The following is a 17,078-nucleotide window of genomic DNA, read 5'->3' on the forward strand; positions in this document are numbered from 1 at the left end:
CATGCATTTTAAGAATACACACAGAATACTGTGTATACAACAAATGTAATTCTTAGTCCTTCCCACACGGTTTTTGTATCAGACAAGACATGTCATGTTTACCTAGTATTTTACCTTTTTTCTGGATCCTTTTGAAGGCACAATGAAATCATTTTTCTAAATGATTTTCCATATTTTTTCAGCATTTCTTTATCTTGAACACCAGTTTCCAAAGAAGGAGGATCATTCTGGAGTGTCAGCATTAAAACCTGTGTAGTAAGAATTTTGGTTTCTTTAAAAGCCCAGGATGTCATGTGACTGTTTTTGTTTTAATTCCAGGTGTGGGATATAGGAGTGCTTCGGACTGTCTTCAGCAGCTGACTGACTTGTCTCATGCTCTAGGAAAGATCTGATTTTTGCCAGATGCAGATAATTTACTATTGAAATTCTGGGTACTCTTGAGAGTGTATAAATGGGAGAATCCCAAGAGAACCTATGGAGGCTGCTGCTGTTTCTCTTGTTACAGTTTGTCAAGTGGTCATGATCAAAGAGATGAGAAGAAATTGGATACCCTAATGACAAAAATTGGACTCGTCCCAAGGAACTCAATGTCCCTAAGCAGCAGTAAGTAGTCTAAAGAGATCTATGTTCCCTTCCCCTCTAACCTTTCTACCTAGTGTTGAAGGATTGGAAGGGATCAGGGTGGAATAAGGGTTGGAAGGGAGGTAGATATAGGAACCCAATAAAGTAGCCCACAAAAGTTTACCAATAAACCTGTAAAACTTTTTAAAATAGTATAAACAGAATTTTCAATACGGATAAAGCTTCCCAATACACAAGTAGGTTTTACTTTCTAGTAGTTGACATCTAGGGGCTAGAGATGGCTCAGCTTGCTGTGTAAGTATCAGGACCTGAGTTCAATCCTTCAGAACTCACATAAAAAAGGTAGTGTGGTAGTCTATGTCCGTAAACCCAGCTGGGAAGAGGAAATGGGCCTTGGGGGGAGGTCCTTGAGGTTTGCTGGCCAGCCAGTCCAGCCAAACTGGCAAGCTCCAGGGTTCAGGGAAAAACCATGTCTCAAAATATAAGCAAAGAGTGATTGAAAAACATAGTTGACAACAACCTCTGGTCTCTAAAAGCATGCACGTGCACGAGCACATACACACACACACACACCACGGGTACATATACATACAAGTTACCATCTAGGTCGAGTTTTAGAGTCAGGAGATTTATGTACTTTTCTAGCATGTGGAAGACCCTGGGCTCAGCACTGCACCACAAGAAAACAGACTGGCTGTTCAGAGCCCAAGGCTTCCATGTGTACTGGACATTAGTTAAAGCTATATAGAGATGGTGGGTCACGGAAGTGCCCACTGCCAACTGCCATTACATCCTTCAGGTAAAATCCCCCATCTCTTCATGTCCACAGACCTGGTTCACCCACTGCCAGACTACTGTTAAAAACAAAAATATGAAAACCACAGCAGAAGACAGCATGGCCTCCTTAGCTTTACCTACTGCTTGCCCTGTTTTTTTGTTGACTTCTCAAAGTTTGAAGCCTTCTTTTCCAGAAATTTCTATTACAGAAATCACCAACTGTTTCTTTCAGTAACAAAGCTACTACGACTGGTTCATGTTCTTAGTTCACATTCTCCTGCCTCCCCTGCAGCCTCAGTTGCTTTGTCAGCAGAGCCTATGAAAGGCAGACGGGCAGAGAACCGAGGGGGCTGGACAACAGACAACAAAATGCAGTCAGAATCAATAGCTCTGTGCTCACAGGACAGTACATATTCTGTGAAGAACTAAAGAGGTCAGCGGCTCTGAGTCCAAGGAAGAGTCTAGGTACGGTGATGGCTATACATCGTGAACATACTTACCACATCACTTAAATACACAATCAAAAATGCTTTATCCTGGGTTTGATCCCTATACAATACACAGTAAAGTGGTTACGTTGGTATAATCTTATTAGAAAGGTTATGTTTTGCTACAATACACATAAAAATTCTTAAAAAAATAAGTAACTGTAGGTATGGTTGACAAACAGAAGGCTCTGAAAAGTCACTGGAACTTAAGCTGCTGGAATAATACTTGGATATGAGCCTCACCTTCATTGGTGGATATTTATGATAAGGAGCTGCCCCTGTGGCCAGTTCAATTGCTGTGATTCCAAAACTCCAGATATCAGCTTTAAAATCATAACCTCGAACCTGAAAGGGGTTGGGGGGAGGTGGGAGGGGGAGAGAGTTGCAATTACTTAAACCAGGCTAAAACAGTTTTACAAAAGTCTCTAGTGTGTCATGAGAAATTGGGGGTGGGAGGGTGGGAGTGAGAGTCCCTGTGCATCCCAGGTCAGCCCTGAAGTTTTGATTCTTCTACTTCAGCCTCTGGGATTGTAAGAAGTGCTCACTACCAAAATGTGTTTATCAACTTCAAACCAGTAAACCATTAGCTATTATACTCACTTAAAGTAACACTAGTCAGTTACTAACAGTGCTTAATTCTGTATGAAAACACAGAAAATGTTCCTGATAAAGCACTTACAAAAGTATGAAACAATCACTAAGTTTGATAATTACAAGATTCACTCTATTTGCCAAAAACAAAACTAAATAAAACAATCCTGAAGCAAGGTTTTCCACAATCCTTTTCTTTTCCAAATGTTCTATGACATTACTTTTCCTTCCATGTCTTTCCCCTCACTGACCCCCCAACCCCCACCTCACTTTCACATCACCCTCTTCCTGAGGTTCTTGTTTTTGTTTTAGAACAAGAAATCATTAGATAGGCAGACTGGCCTGGAACTCTCTCCTGCCTCAGACTCCTGAGGAATGTGTGCTGGAATGTGATCACAAATGCTGACATGAACAGGCTGCTGGACTCCTGCCCATCTCCACTGCCACCATCATGTCACAGTCACACATTTGTAACCTTCTACACTAAACTACACAGGAGAAGTCTGGTCTCCAAAGTGTGCAGTCCAAGTCTTAAATTCAGTGGTCAATGTGTGCTGTTCTGGTGCAGCAGGAGGGTCTCCAGAAGAGAGTTTCCTCCATGGATAATATTCCCTATGTTCACAAGCTTCTCTACCAGACAGATCAGGGGCAGCTCCTGCTTATCTGAGAAGCAGGTTTAGCCCCTAACATAGCCTCCATCCCGGGAAAACCAATGAAGTCTCATATTCCTTCATACCTCACCCCTGCCCCAACCTTTCTCCATTTCCTACGTTTATTCATTCTGTTTCTGAGTGTGGCAGCCTCTTAAGAGCCTTTATGGCCTGCCTAGAGTGCCCTCCTTCCATATATATAGTAATAATGTATATATAGGAAAATATGTATATAGTGATACATTGGTGACATTCATGAATAAGTCCTATACAGTGCTGAAAGTCACCTGGGGTCTTGAGAAATCTGTGGGTTGTATGTAATTTAGGGACCATTTACAGGTGGCAGCATGGATGAACCATCAGTGAACACATGCACTAGAGAAAAGAGCCTCAGGAAATGACCTAAGGAAGTGACATCTACTTTTTTGAGACAATGTCTGGCTATATACCTCAGGCTGGCCTCAACTTCTAGATCCTCCTGTCCTAACCTGTGTTTGGATAACCCATGTACCCTACCAAATCCTACAGCAAGATTCAAGAGTAGTCAGAGCCAGGCCTGGTGGTGCATATCTTTAGAGGCAAGAGGATATCTGAGTTTGAGGCTAGCCTGGTGTACACAGTGAGTTTTAGAAACCCTGTCTTGAATAACAAAACAAAACAAAAGTAGATGGGTTAAAAGAGGTCAGAGAGAAAAGACGGAGTAAGTATGATAAGAAGGTAAGTAAAGCTGCCACACTCAATAATTTCAATACCATGAGGGAGGGAAGACAAGGACTAAAGCAGGAGTGAAGTCAGCAATTTTAATGTAGCAAACGGAATGCAAGAGGCTGCAGCGAGCGTCAGACGTGTAAGCCAGAAAAGAAGAGCGCCAGCAATGAAAACGGTCAGGTGAATGACCCGGTCACCTGGTCTGTACTAAGATACTTGCTAAGTGCTTTGTTACCTTAGCCTTGGATAGCTTTCGTATAGTCCTGTGTCTCTTGTGTACTGTTGTTCTTTGCTTTGCTTTGTACTGCAATAATCTTAGTCTCTCCTTAGACTAAGCTCTGAACCAATCAACAGAAACATGCATTTCATACACCTAACATGGAACATCAATCAAACATAAGCACTAAGGTGTGTGGTTTGGTTTAACAACCTGAACCATTTCAAAAACACCAAACTCACAGTACCTGCTCCATAACTTCGGGTGCCATCCAGCACGGGGTGCCAACAAACGTCTTTCTCACTTTATTTCTGGTAATGTCACCACCAGTGGCTAAAAAAGCACTAACACCGAAATCTGAAACAGAACAGACAGCACAGCAGTCGTTACCGTCTGAACAGGAAAGCTGCCCCACGTCTCACCAATCTGGGCTGGCTGCCAACAGACAGGCTTTGAAGAGTTTTGTATGACATATGTATGTATGAGTGATAAATCCCTGTACACAGTCAGGTTACAGCAGTTGGGAGACGGTGCAGAGGTTTGGGCCTACTGGGAGAAAAGGCCTGGTGTTAAAGGGCCCCATGGCAGGCCCCTTCTTGCTGCTCTTAGCTTCCTGACGGCCACACATAGCTTCCACATCCCAAGTGCTCTCAATCATTCTGTTTGCCTCAGGCCTCAGGGTCAGGGTTACCATCCAAATCACTGGGTCTAGTTAGCCCTGGACTAAAACCCATGAAACTAAAGCCACCTACACAACCAAAAAAAAAAAAAAAAAACCCCACAGAATCAGAATATATTTGAAATCATATTCAGAATATACAAAGAATACCTACATTCCAGTGCTAAAGAGTCAGAAACCAATATAGGCTACAAAGCAAGATTCTATCTTTTTTTTTTTTTTTTTAAAGAAAGGGAAGAAAGTCTACAAATCAGAAGCAACAAAAAACACATTTAAAAGGACAGGCCAAAGCCATAGACTGACATAACTTAGATGACAAAAAACCAACAAGCAGACAAAACCCCAGAAGCTGAACACAGTGGCTTTAACTCCAACACAGGCAGGCTGACCTCTGAGCTCCAGACTATCCTGGTCTATACAGTGAAGAAACCCTGTCTAAAAAAAAAAAGATTTTTAAACTAGAAAATTAGTTTTGTTATAGATGTTGAGGAACTGAAACCCTTATGAATTGCAGATGGGAATGAAAATGGGCATAATCACTGTGTGGCACAGAATGACACAATTACTGTGTGACACAGAATGGGCACAATCACTGTGTGACACAGAATGACACAATCACTGTGTGGCACAGAATGGGCACAATCACTGTGTGACACGGAATGACACAATCATTGTGTGACACAGAATGACACAATCACTGTGTGACACAGAATGGGCACAATCACTGTGTGACACAGAATAATACAATCACTGTGTGGCACAGAATGATACAATCACTGTGTGACACAGAATGGGCACAATCACTGTGTGACACGGAATGACACAATCACTGTGTGACACAGAATGACACAATCACTGTGTGACACAGAATGAGCACAATCACTGTGTGACATAGAATGACACAATCACTGTGTGACACAGAATGGGCACAATCACTGTGTGAGATAGGGCAATACTTTCTTTTAAAAAGCTAATGTAAAATCACCATATGATCAAATTCTAAGAACATATACCCAGAAGAATATAAGCCAGGCATGGGAACACATGGCTACAGTCCTAGTCCATCCCCAACCCCCAGAAAATGGGGGGAATCAGTTCAAGCTAGCCTGGGCTACATAAAATAAGAAACGGAAGAGAGAGAAGGGGAAGGAGGAACGGAAGAAGAAAGGCTGGAAACAGGAGCTGAGATAGTTACACACAGTTTATAGCAACATTTTTAAACAAACAGAAAGATGCACATGTTATTCACTGATAGATCAATGTGTAAAAAATGTAATACCTATGAATCTGGATTTTATTTTTACGTATACACTATCTCTTACAGCCACAGAACCTTACACTTAAGAAGGGTTAAAATTTAAAAAAAAAAATAAAAAAGACTGGTTAACACTGGTAAATTTTCCATTACAACAGAACAAAAAACTAAATAAAACCGTTTTAAGTTAGCTGAGGAAACACGTTAGTAAAGTCTGGAAACAGGCGGGAGTGGGAAAGGATGAGCGGCAGCAGGGCCCTGCTCACTGGACATACAACTGGACAGACGCCTCGTGTTCAGCGCACCTCCCATTAACTTTACAACTTAATGCATTCTAGGAACTATGGTATTAGTGTTCATCATGTGGTATGCTGTTGTGAAAACCAACCACAATTTATGTCTACTGCCTACTAGTAAAAGGCATTAGTAATGTCTAGAATTCATGATTAAAGTGACTGCCACCCACATGGGGATACGTTTCTCTAATCTACAATAGAAGCTACAGCGCAAGGTCTGTGTATGCGCATCTCAACTTTAATGAAGTCACCACAACGGGTCCTACCTCTGCCGTCAGGCTAAGACTCTTGCTCTACCCCATCAGCTGGTTCTGTCAGGTGTTTTGGTCAAGCCAATCACTGGCATTTAGTAACTGCTTTATGTTTGGTACTTGATACTGGAATGCTTTACATGTCTTTGCTTTGCATCTTTCCCATGTCCATGTGTAGTATACATGCACGTGTGTGCACATGGAAGGGTGCTTGCCTGGGCATGTTTGTGTAGAGGCTGTAGAAAAATGTTGGCTATAGTCCTCAATCACTATCTTAATTTTTGTGTGTGTCCATCTCATTTTTGAGACGCAGCCTCTCACTGAGCCTTGAGCTTGCAGTTTGGGAGAGATTAGCTGGCTGGTGAGCCCTGAAACCCTCCTGTCTTTGCTCTCCTCCTCCAGTCAGGCTCAGACACACACCACTGCATGTATATTAATGCTGTAATTACCCTGCTCTGTGTCTTGTCCTTAGTGGAAAAGGTTTCTCTTTTGACGAAAGGGTAATATTAAAGGAATCAACTTTGTGTTGGATAAAGTATTACCTTATTTCAGGATTTAAAGGTACTTGCTTAAATTATCTTTTGAAAATTGAACATATTGTCCTGATTCACTTGATTATTGTAGCAGTCTGGTACCAAACAGCCATCTGTGGGAAGACATGAATCCCAGTCTTACCCCAAGGCTTTAAAACTACCAGAACTGTGCTCCCTAAAAGGCAGTGACTCCATGTCATCCTTCTGCCATCCCCTCCTGTTGCTGTGACTTTAAAAAGCCAATCAAGGGGAAAAGGATTTACCTGGTTCGTGATTCTAGGTAACAGCCCACTCATATGTAGGAGTCAAGGTGACAGAACCTGAAATAGTTGATCACACCTCGTTCCCAGTCCAGCCCAGCATGCACTGCTGTATATGCATGCTAGTGCTCAGCTGACCCTGCTTCCTGTCAGCACAGCAGCTAGCACATAAAATGGTGCCACCCACACTCAGGGTGAGTTAGGCCAGTTCAGTTAAACTAATTCAGAAAATCCCCCATATGTCCACAGGCCAGCCTGATCTACACTATTACTTATGGAGACTTCTGTCCCAGGTTGACAAAGAAAACCAACCATCACAACTCTGGATAAAGGCAACTTTGTATAGCTCTCACCAGAGTAGTCCTAACTGTTTCTCCTTTAAACAAGCATGGGCTGCTCTGAGAAAGAACCCTATCAGAAGACCCTACACCTAATGAAGGTGATGAGTGGGAAAATAGAAAGCAATGAGTAATGGCCAGGAAAATACCTAAGAGTGGTAGAGGCCATCTTTAAAGGGTGCTTACACAGAAAAATGTCCTGAGAACAGATCAACAGATACTAAGAAAACATAAAAGACATGTAAGGTGGTTCTGCTGGCTATTATATAAAAATAAAAAGACATACTGTGAACTGGGGTGGTGGTTCAGTGGGTAGAGTCCTTTCCATGCAAGCATGAGGACCTAGGTCTGGATCCCCAGCACCACACCGACGCTAGACAGGCACAGTAGCCACGTGTAATGAATGCTCAGGATGCTCTGATGCAAGGTGGCAACAAATGCATTCACAAATGTGGAAACACATGCATGCATCATGTGTGACACACTCACACTCATACACACACAAACACACGCATGTACCCCACAAAAGCAAAGCCCTGCTTGTCCTTACCTGCAATCTGCACAGAGCCGTCTTCTCCTAGAAGAATGTTTCCAGCTTTCACATCTCTTCAAAGAAAAAAACACCATCAAACATTTGTTCTTTAAAATGGCGAGATTTAGCAACTGCTTGTTTCTAAAACATTAGCAAAATTTCAATTTCTTATATTAAAAAGTATTAGTATCAATAAAAATTTTTAAATTTTAGCCGTTTATACTATAATTCAAACATAAAACATGAAACTCTAAGAAGGAGCATAGCTTTTTAGACTATCTAAAAAACTTAAGCTCATTAAATATTGATTGGAATGATGACCAAAGAAAGTAACCCTCATCCAGCCTCACCTAATCCTTATTGTTGAAATACATTCATTTTTTTCTATATCAACTAAATGCAAAAAAAATAAATAAATTTAAAAAAAAAGGTGAATCGTTTTCTTCCCAGTTCCTCAACCCTCACTTCTTTGTTTTGAAGAGTTTTGCTATATAACCCAGGCTGGTCTCTACCACATGATCCTCCTGCCTCAACAACCCAAATCTATGTATATATACATACACATAGATAAGCACACGTATATTCACTTTTGTGTATATTGACATAAAATACTTCCCAAAGGAATCAGAATAAAATGGCAAAAAATGGTCTTCTTTCAACCAGAGCACTAGAATTTAAGAAAAAGATGTTTTTAAAATACTTTACATAAAAATTGAAAAAAAAAAATTCCATACCCTAAATAAGCTTAGTCTGCCATTATTAACACGTTACATCGGTATAGTACTTTGGTTAAAATTAGTGGAGACAGAAAAAGAGATCATTAACTAAAGCCCACAGTGCTAGGTCTCAAGCAGGGTGTATGTCCAGAAAGGAGCTCAAGCTAGACTACAGAGGGGTTTTGGTGGTTAGATGAAAGCCATCAATCCTAGGAACCTGTGAAATGGGCTCAGGTCACCACTGACATACACCTATGATTGCAAATGAAAGCCCATGCCCGCCTCCAGGTCCCCTCAGGCCCCCTGACCATTCCGTGCCCAGTCTGTGTCTTTCCTTCTCTGCCCTCATCCTGCAGGTGCCCCTGGCTGATCTCACTCTGCCCTTGACAACCATCCCCACCCCATCATGGAGCAGACATTCCAGTGATTTCTGTGCTGTGCCCCTCACATCCACACGGCTTATTGAGGTTCCCTTATTTTTTAGCCAATGTTCCTTTTTCTATCCAAGCCTCCATCCAGGACAGCTAATTGCATTTAGCTGCCAGGTCTCCTTAGGCTCTTCACAGTGACAGTTTCTCAGAGTGCCCTTGCTTTTGGTGACCTTGGCAGTTGTGAGGGATCTGTATCTGACATTTCTCACATGGTTTGATAGTGTCAGATTTTTGAAAGGAGATCACAGGCATGTCATTCTCATATGAAAGATACATTTACAGTATCAACCGTTCCATCTGGGGAAATTCTATCTACCATTTTGAGCTATTTGAACAAAGAAGAAGTCATATGCAGGTCTGTCTCACCTGTGCAGGTAGCATTCCTTCTAGGCTCTACCCAACAGTTACCAGCAATAGGCAGGTGGCCTGGCATACTATAAAAGAGGGTATTTGTCCCCTTCTCCCTCTCTTACTCTCTCTGCCCCTTCTCTCCCTAACCCCTCTTCCTCCTTCCTTCTCTTCTTCCTTCTTCTTCCTCTCCCCACCCCTTCTCTCTTTTCTGTCTCTACTCTCTTCTCAACTCCTCTTCCCATGCCCTAAATAAACTCATTCTATATCATACCCATCGTATGGTGGTATCTTAGGGGGAAGGGGAACCTCCACATGGACCTACCAAGACACCCCCTCCCACCTCACCACGCCTTGCTATACAGAACATATCCTGGCTTTTCTTTTTGTGTATAAAGCACAACAGGTAACACTATTAAGTCATATGTAGGTCTTCCCTGTGTAGGAAACACTATGTAAGCGTTTGTATTTCATGAGGCTCTGGTCCATCTTCCAGCAGAGCTTTATGCTAAGCAATTGTTTTTCTTGAATAATTTGCCAGATAGTCTGTGTTTCCCTTTCAAACTACACATGTAATCTGAAGCAGCGTCAGGGATAGAAGCAAAGGAATGGCAGGGCTCAGAGCCTCTAGGACACCAGGCAGGCCTCACATGCAACAAGACAAATATAGCTGTCAGCTGAAGGACTTGTTCTGTTGTTTGCCCCCACTCTGTACACACATACCTGAGATAGGGTCTTTCTACGGAGCCCTGGCTGTCCTCAAACTCACTCTGTAGATCAGGCTGGCCTTGAATTTATGGATCCCCCTGTCTCTGCCTCCTGAGTCTGGTACTAAAGGTGGGGGTCACCATCGCCAGACTAAAGAATTTGCCTCTGTCCTAAACAACCCAAAGCAGTCTGCAGGCCTGAGGCTGGCCCTGCTTAGTGCCCTGCTTAGTGCCTCACAGTGACACCAGTCTGCTCTCACTGCTTACTGGGGTTCTCACATGCAGTTACAGGCTCTGCCTGAGAAAGGATCTCAATAGACACACTTGGCTTTCTTCAGTTCATAGAAAACTTGAAAAGAGATTAAAAGAAGCAATGATTCACAACCAAAAGCTAGAAATATATTAGATATTAAATTGTCAACTTAAAGATGTCCAATACTTTTATTAAAGCTAATCTCTTTGCTAGGAAGAACACTAGGACACACTGAGAGAAAAGATTAGAACAACATGTCCATCCTAGTCAGAATCTCTGAAGTCAGTGCTAGTCAGCTAAGAACCCTCCAGAACCAGGCTTGTCCCCACCTTCAATGACTCAGTGCCTGCGGCCAGCCCAGTCATTACCAACAACCAATGCCAAGTTTGCACTGTAGCTGGCTGTATGTGTGTGTTCCCTACCCCTATAAAACTGCCATCATGTGTGGGGCTTTGTGACTATCTTTGGCCCTGTCACCAAGATACTCATCACAGAACCCTGTCAGCCTGAGCATGAGGACTGAACCTCTTCCATCCTAGCCATCAGGAGGCAGAGGCAGGCAGACTCTGTGAGTGCAAGGCCACCAGCTCTGCCTAACGAGTTCCAGGCCAGCCACAGATACACACTATGGCCCTGTCTCAATGAAAACAAAAACAAAAATCTCAAAAGTCTAGAGGGACAGACAAGGAAGGAAACTGTGGCTAAAGACCTGTAATAACAGCGAGCGGCACTGGGAAGCTGGGGCTGGAGAGACCAGCGGTTAGAGCACTGACTGCTCTTCCAGAGGTCATGAGTTCAATTCCCAGCAACCACATGGTGGCTCACAACCATCTGTAATGGGATCTGATGCCCTCCTCTGGTGTCTGAAGACAGCAACAGTGTGCTCATACACATAAATAAATTAATTTTTAAAAAGAGATGAAAATAGAATGAGAAGAACAGCAGGCAGTGTGGGCATGCTGGCGCCTGGAACTCTAGGGCTTGGACCATTAAGGCAGAAGGATCAGGAGTTGAAGTCCAGCCTGGGAAAGTTAGCAAGACTTTTAAAAGCTGGTGTAGATGTTTTTTTTAACTGCTAGAAATATATAGCCCAATTGTAAAATACTTGTATAACATGAACAAGAGCTTGAGCTCAGTCCCTAGCACCTCAAAAACTAGAGACAAAATTATATACATAATATTCTTTTAAGCACTTTAAGAAACAGGAAAATAAATGGAAACCAATATTCCAAAGCAGTGTCTTCTTGGAAGAAAGTAAATTGTCCCCCATTTTCTAACTTTACTAAAATACTTACCACTTTTGCTTGTTCTTTGAGAGAGGGCCTTACTATGTAGCCCTGGCTGTCCCCAAACCTGCATGTAGACCAAGCTGTCCTCGAACTCAATAGAAATCCACCTGCCTCTGCTTCCCAAGTGCTAGGATTAAAGACATGCACCACCATGACTGGCTTACTTTTTGTGTTGTTTTTTAATATTTATCACTTTTTTAATAATTATAGGTTGTACAATTCACACTGTAATAACCAAAACAAACAAACTAGCAATGCAAAATACACAGGGCTCAGAAATAAAACAAATCCCTAAGTAAAAGCAAGTGTGCTGAAGGAGACAAACGGTCTGCACTGCCCATGAAGGAGGCAGAACCTCGCGCACCTGTGAATCTGCCCGTTCTTATGCAGGTACTCCAGTCCTTCTAAGACCTCTCGGAGGATTGTGGCGATGGTTGGCTCATCCAGAACTCCACTCTTATGCTCCCCCTTTGCCACAATGTGTTTAATAATATCCAGAACAGAACCTGAAAACAGAAAACACAGCCCTCTAAAAATTAACTCATTCAATAATTCAAACCATTTAAAACATTCACATAAAATAAATTATGTCAGAAAGAAAGGGAAAAATAGAAAATACAAAAAAATACAGATGCTTCATTCAAACTGGAAATTCCAACCTAAAACAGAGAGTAGTTAACACCCCCGTGATATGCTAGACCAGCATGTCTTTTAGATCTCTAATGAGAACTTGGAAAGATTGATGTAGGATTTCTAGTCATCTCTCTGAAGAAACCCCTGGGTAAACCACACCAATCAGTAACACTCTAATATGAAATATCACAAACCAAGGAAGTTTTCAACCTAGATTAGATTGTGTAGTATTTTATAACTAAGAATGTAAAAATACTATTGAAATACAAATCAAGTCAATGAAGAAACATGAGGAAAGTAAAAATCACAGCTGTTCTGGGTTGTCAACTTGACTACATCCAAATTATCTAAAACCCCAAAAATCGAGGGGCACACCTGTGAAGAATTTTTGCTTAACTTGAAGTAGGAAGGCCCACTTCTAACCCAGATCTCTAATCTGGGGCACAGCTCCTGCTGAAAGTCTACATAAGGACAGAGAAGCTTCACTCTGCCTGCTTGCCGTTGCCATTGCTAACAAAACCAGATTGGCATCAGACTTCTGGAAACCAGCTCAGGCCTCCAGACTGCTGGATTGAACATCTACTGGACTCTTGGACCTTCTGTTCATAGGCAGCAATGTTGAATTAGCTGGATCACAACCTGTAAGTCATTCTAATAAATCCCCATTGGAGAGAAAGAGATTAACTCTATACCCTGTTACACTCGATAACCCTAATACAATGATAAATACACAGAGAAGCCAGGTACGGCTAAGGTGAACCCAGGGAAAGAGCAGCTTCAGTTCTCCCTGAAGTCATGCCCTGACACCTCAGCAGTCCAACTGCCCTCAGGGTGAAGATGCTGCTCAACAAGCTCAGCAGCTAAAACCACACTTCTTACCCCCAATCTCAACAGAGACTCAAACGTGCACAGAAAGGCCTCCGCTGGCTCCAGGCACTATCACTACCCACATTCTCTCTTCCTCTAACATCTTTCTTCAATAAAATAAAGCCTGAGTCCCACTGAAAATGCACTGCACTGCATACTCTTGCTTAAGTCACCTGAAAAAGTTAATTCAAATGCATAGAAAATCCTAATCCAGGAGGCCAGTGGTGCAGCTTGGTGGTAGAGAACCCTAGCCTCAGTTCCCCAAAACAGAACACTGCACTCTCAACACAAACTTCCTTTAGCTTCCCACTTAAGATCTCAGAAAGATAATCGCAGCATGTGGGAAATACAGCAGGAGGACTAGAGCTGAAGACCGTGCTCGGCTGCCATAGAACTCAACAGCAACCTCAGCCACAGGAGAAACGGCCTCAAATGTCCCTCAAACAAAACAATCCCAGGACTCAATAGGCCTGATTTAGTAGGAATAACAATGCTAACACCAACAGCAGAGCCAAGTGCTGGAGAAAAGAACTGACACTGTCAAGGCTCTGCAAGGCTTTAAGCCCCTGGAGCAGTCAGAAGACTCCGAGACACAGGTGTGGTCAAGTCTGACGCCTCAGTGCGCAGCATCCCCTCCAGAGTAAGCAGGAAGAGAGAACATGAGAGATGAGAAGGAGGGTAACGGTTCTTGGAAAGAAAGCAGACTAGAGAAATTAAACTTAAGTGCCTGAAGGACAAATACAGAAAGTGACTCCCGGCTGCTCCTGGAGGCAGAAACACTGAATTTGGTGTATCACTAAATTTGGGGTCCACAGAGTGAGTTAGAGGCCAGCTGGACAGTTTAATACAGGTTAAAATAAGAAAGAAAAAGAAAGCACTCCCTGCCTGGAGGTGCGAAGAGAAGGAGGAAAGAATGGGTGAAAGTCTCATGAGCACTGAGACTTCCGCAGGGAGGCACTTTGTCTAGAGATAAGAAGCAGAGGTGCTAAATGCTGCACGTCGGCACAGGACAGCTTTCCCGTCCCCGACACAGAAGGTCTAGGGAGAAGCTCAGTTCCCTTGAGTTTATCAAACACATGTCAAACCCTGAAGCACAGTGACCAAATCAATGACCAAATGTGCTCACTCTTCTAAAAAAGGCCACAGAACTATTTCATGAGAAGATAAAGCTCCACGTCTGAAACTACGTCCTCAACCTGTAACAAATACTACCACTCCTAAGGTGTGTCAGAGCCAGTGAGCTTTAAGAGGGCCCATAATTTGTTTAGCTCAGTATTTCATTATAATCCAATGGGTGTCAAAAACAAAAACAAAAAACTAAGAACTCAAAATTATTGATTAAGCATGCAAAGCATATCACTATTAGCCAGATATTTTGCTGGGTCCTGCTTAGCAAAAGGTATTACCCATACTGTTATCTTTAAGAATATGACAAAGATAAGGATGGTTCTATACAACAAAATACCTTACTATCTAGGAAAATACATCTAAATTTATAAATACTTGCTTTCCTTCCTCTCCAAATTTTTCTTAAACACTTGGATTCATTTTATTTATTTCTATGTACATGTATGAATATGGGGCACGCAAGTGGATTGAGTTCAGAGGACAACCCAATAGCCCCAACCACACAGATTTTTAGAGATCTTACACTGCAGTGTGGTGCTAACAAATTGCAGAAGCAGATATTTGGACAGGAAATAGTTTTAAAGATTTATAAGAATATAAATAAATGCCAACACTACTGACTATCTCAAAAATAAAACCAATAAAAATTAATTTAAATTGAACATATAAAGTGTTTTATTGCTGAAAAATATCAGGATAAAATTCCTTAATGTAAATAAAAAATATATATATTATGTATGTGTGTATGTATAAATATAATGTATATAGTTTCAGTTTTTGTTTTTTAGATATTGCTTAATATACCTATTAAGTTTAAACTTTTACTCTATAACAGTAAAAGATTTCACCATCTTAAAAAATATAGAACTTTTAATATTTAAATATATATATTAAGATAATGTTAACTTATAAAAATATATGTAATTTTATAAAGAGTTATGACTAGGAGATAAAGCATCCTAGTGCTAGGTTAGAAAAATCAGACACTGACCCAGAAAACCTAAGACCAGGAGAGACAAAAGCATGTTAAAAAATACTTTACCCTTCTCACATCCAACCTGCCTGTGACCAGGATCATAGAGAGGAACAAGAATCCTTTACCAAGACAGTTAATGTGCATAAAAGTTGCAGAAAAGATGGATGAGCACACAAGTAAGTGATGAGAATTAAGTAGACACTCCCATTCATCATGAATTTTTTTTCAAAACATGAAAAACTCTGTATTATACATATTTATAAATCACAAAGACAATTATGCTATATGTGATCAATAACAAAAGATACAATATTACCTATGTTCCCGTATCTGTCCATACTGAAAGAACCATGCTTGACCACCATCTTGAAAGGTGGTTGGTGTTAGCAACCATCATATGAAACGGGCCTCTACCAAAGCAATCCATTTTCTCCAGTGTGTCACTAATGGAATTGAAACAAAAAGGTGATTCTATTCTAGCTACGCTGAAAGCATCAAACAGCAAGAGCAGGCTTCTTTTACATCTAAGCTACTTTGTGTACCACATACATGAAGGCACAGGGATACATCCTTACTTCTGCGACCTCTGGTCACCCTTATCAACATCCAGGAGTACGGAAGGCATGCTCATTCAACAAAAAGTGAAAAGGTTCAGACCTGAAACTTTTCCAGTGAGAGACACTTTCTAAAGAGAAATACGTATTTTATTCTAAAGCCTATGTTTCCCTGAGGAAGTATGAAGTAAAGTATCATACCAAAACTGCAAACTAAATCAACGTGGATTCTTTCTTCTACAACTATACACTGTAAGATGGGAATCACATTCTACAAAACCACACAGGCACACAGACACTAAGCAACACAGGATTGGGAAGGCTGAGGCCCTGTCACTCACAAGTCCTGCCAACAGTGCTTCACATTCAAACTCAAACCTTACCAAAGGGGAAAATCGGTCTATCACTATATATAGCATGTGTCTTCAGATAACTATAAAAAATGTTCAATCTATACATGCTAAATGTCCATGTATTTGTGTATAATACATATATTCTACAAGAAAAAATACATAATTATTCTAATACTGGAGGAATCAAGATTTTCTGTGCAAGAGAAAACAGATTCAAATATATTAAGTTTTATAAATGTATATGATATCCGATAGAAAATATTAATTGAAATTATGTTTTATTTATAACATACAGTATTTCCAAGCTCTAAAAGCACTGAGGCCACAGCACTGGACACTGCAAGCAGTTACGTTATACGTGGAATGCCAGTCTTCAGAAGAAATGTCAACACGTCGTAAAATATTGGCTGACTATAGATCTGGGGAAGAAGGGATACAAATGTGAACCTGAGAAATTCTGAATATGTCTGGGAAGACAGCTCAATTAGTTTAATAAAAAAATAAAAAAAAAAAAAAAAAAAAAAAAAAAGCAAGTACCAGGACCTGAGTTCAAGTCCCAGAACCCACTTGAAAGAAAAGGTTGGATGTGGTGACTGCACTTGTAATCCCAGCCCTGAGTAGGCACTACAGGTGCAGTAGAGATTACTGGGTAGGGATTATTAGACC

At 41.3% G+C, this 17,078-nt stretch overlaps 1 protein-coding gene across 2 annotated transcripts in view; it reads right to left on the reverse strand.

The window, feature by feature from the left end:
- Window positions 1–17,078, reverse strand: part of OXSR1 (oxidative stress responsive kinase 1) — a 72,005-nt gene that overhangs the window by 28,446 nt on the left and 26,481 nt on the right. Inside the window, exons 4-8 of one of the 2 annotated variants that reach the window (XM_080934361.1) lie at window positions 12,266–12,407; window positions 8,176–8,231; window positions 4,261–4,370; window positions 2,091–2,192; window positions 115–248 (exon numbers count right to left, since the gene is read on the reverse strand). In XM_080934361.1, the coding sequence (XP_080790487.1) occupies window positions 115–248; window positions 2,091–2,192; window positions 4,261–4,370; window positions 8,176–8,231; window positions 12,266–12,407 (544 nt within the window). The remainder of the gene's footprint in view (window positions 1–114; window positions 249–2,090; window positions 2,193–4,260; window positions 4,371–8,175; window positions 8,232–12,265; window positions 12,408–17,078) is intronic. The other variant, XM_080934362.1, reaches the window with a different exon arrangement.

This window comes from Micromys minutus (assembly GCF_963924665.1).
Source record: "Micromys minutus genome assembly, chromosome: 21".
Taxonomy (NCBI): Eukaryota; Metazoa; Chordata; class Mammalia; order Rodentia; family Muridae; genus Micromys; species Micromys minutus.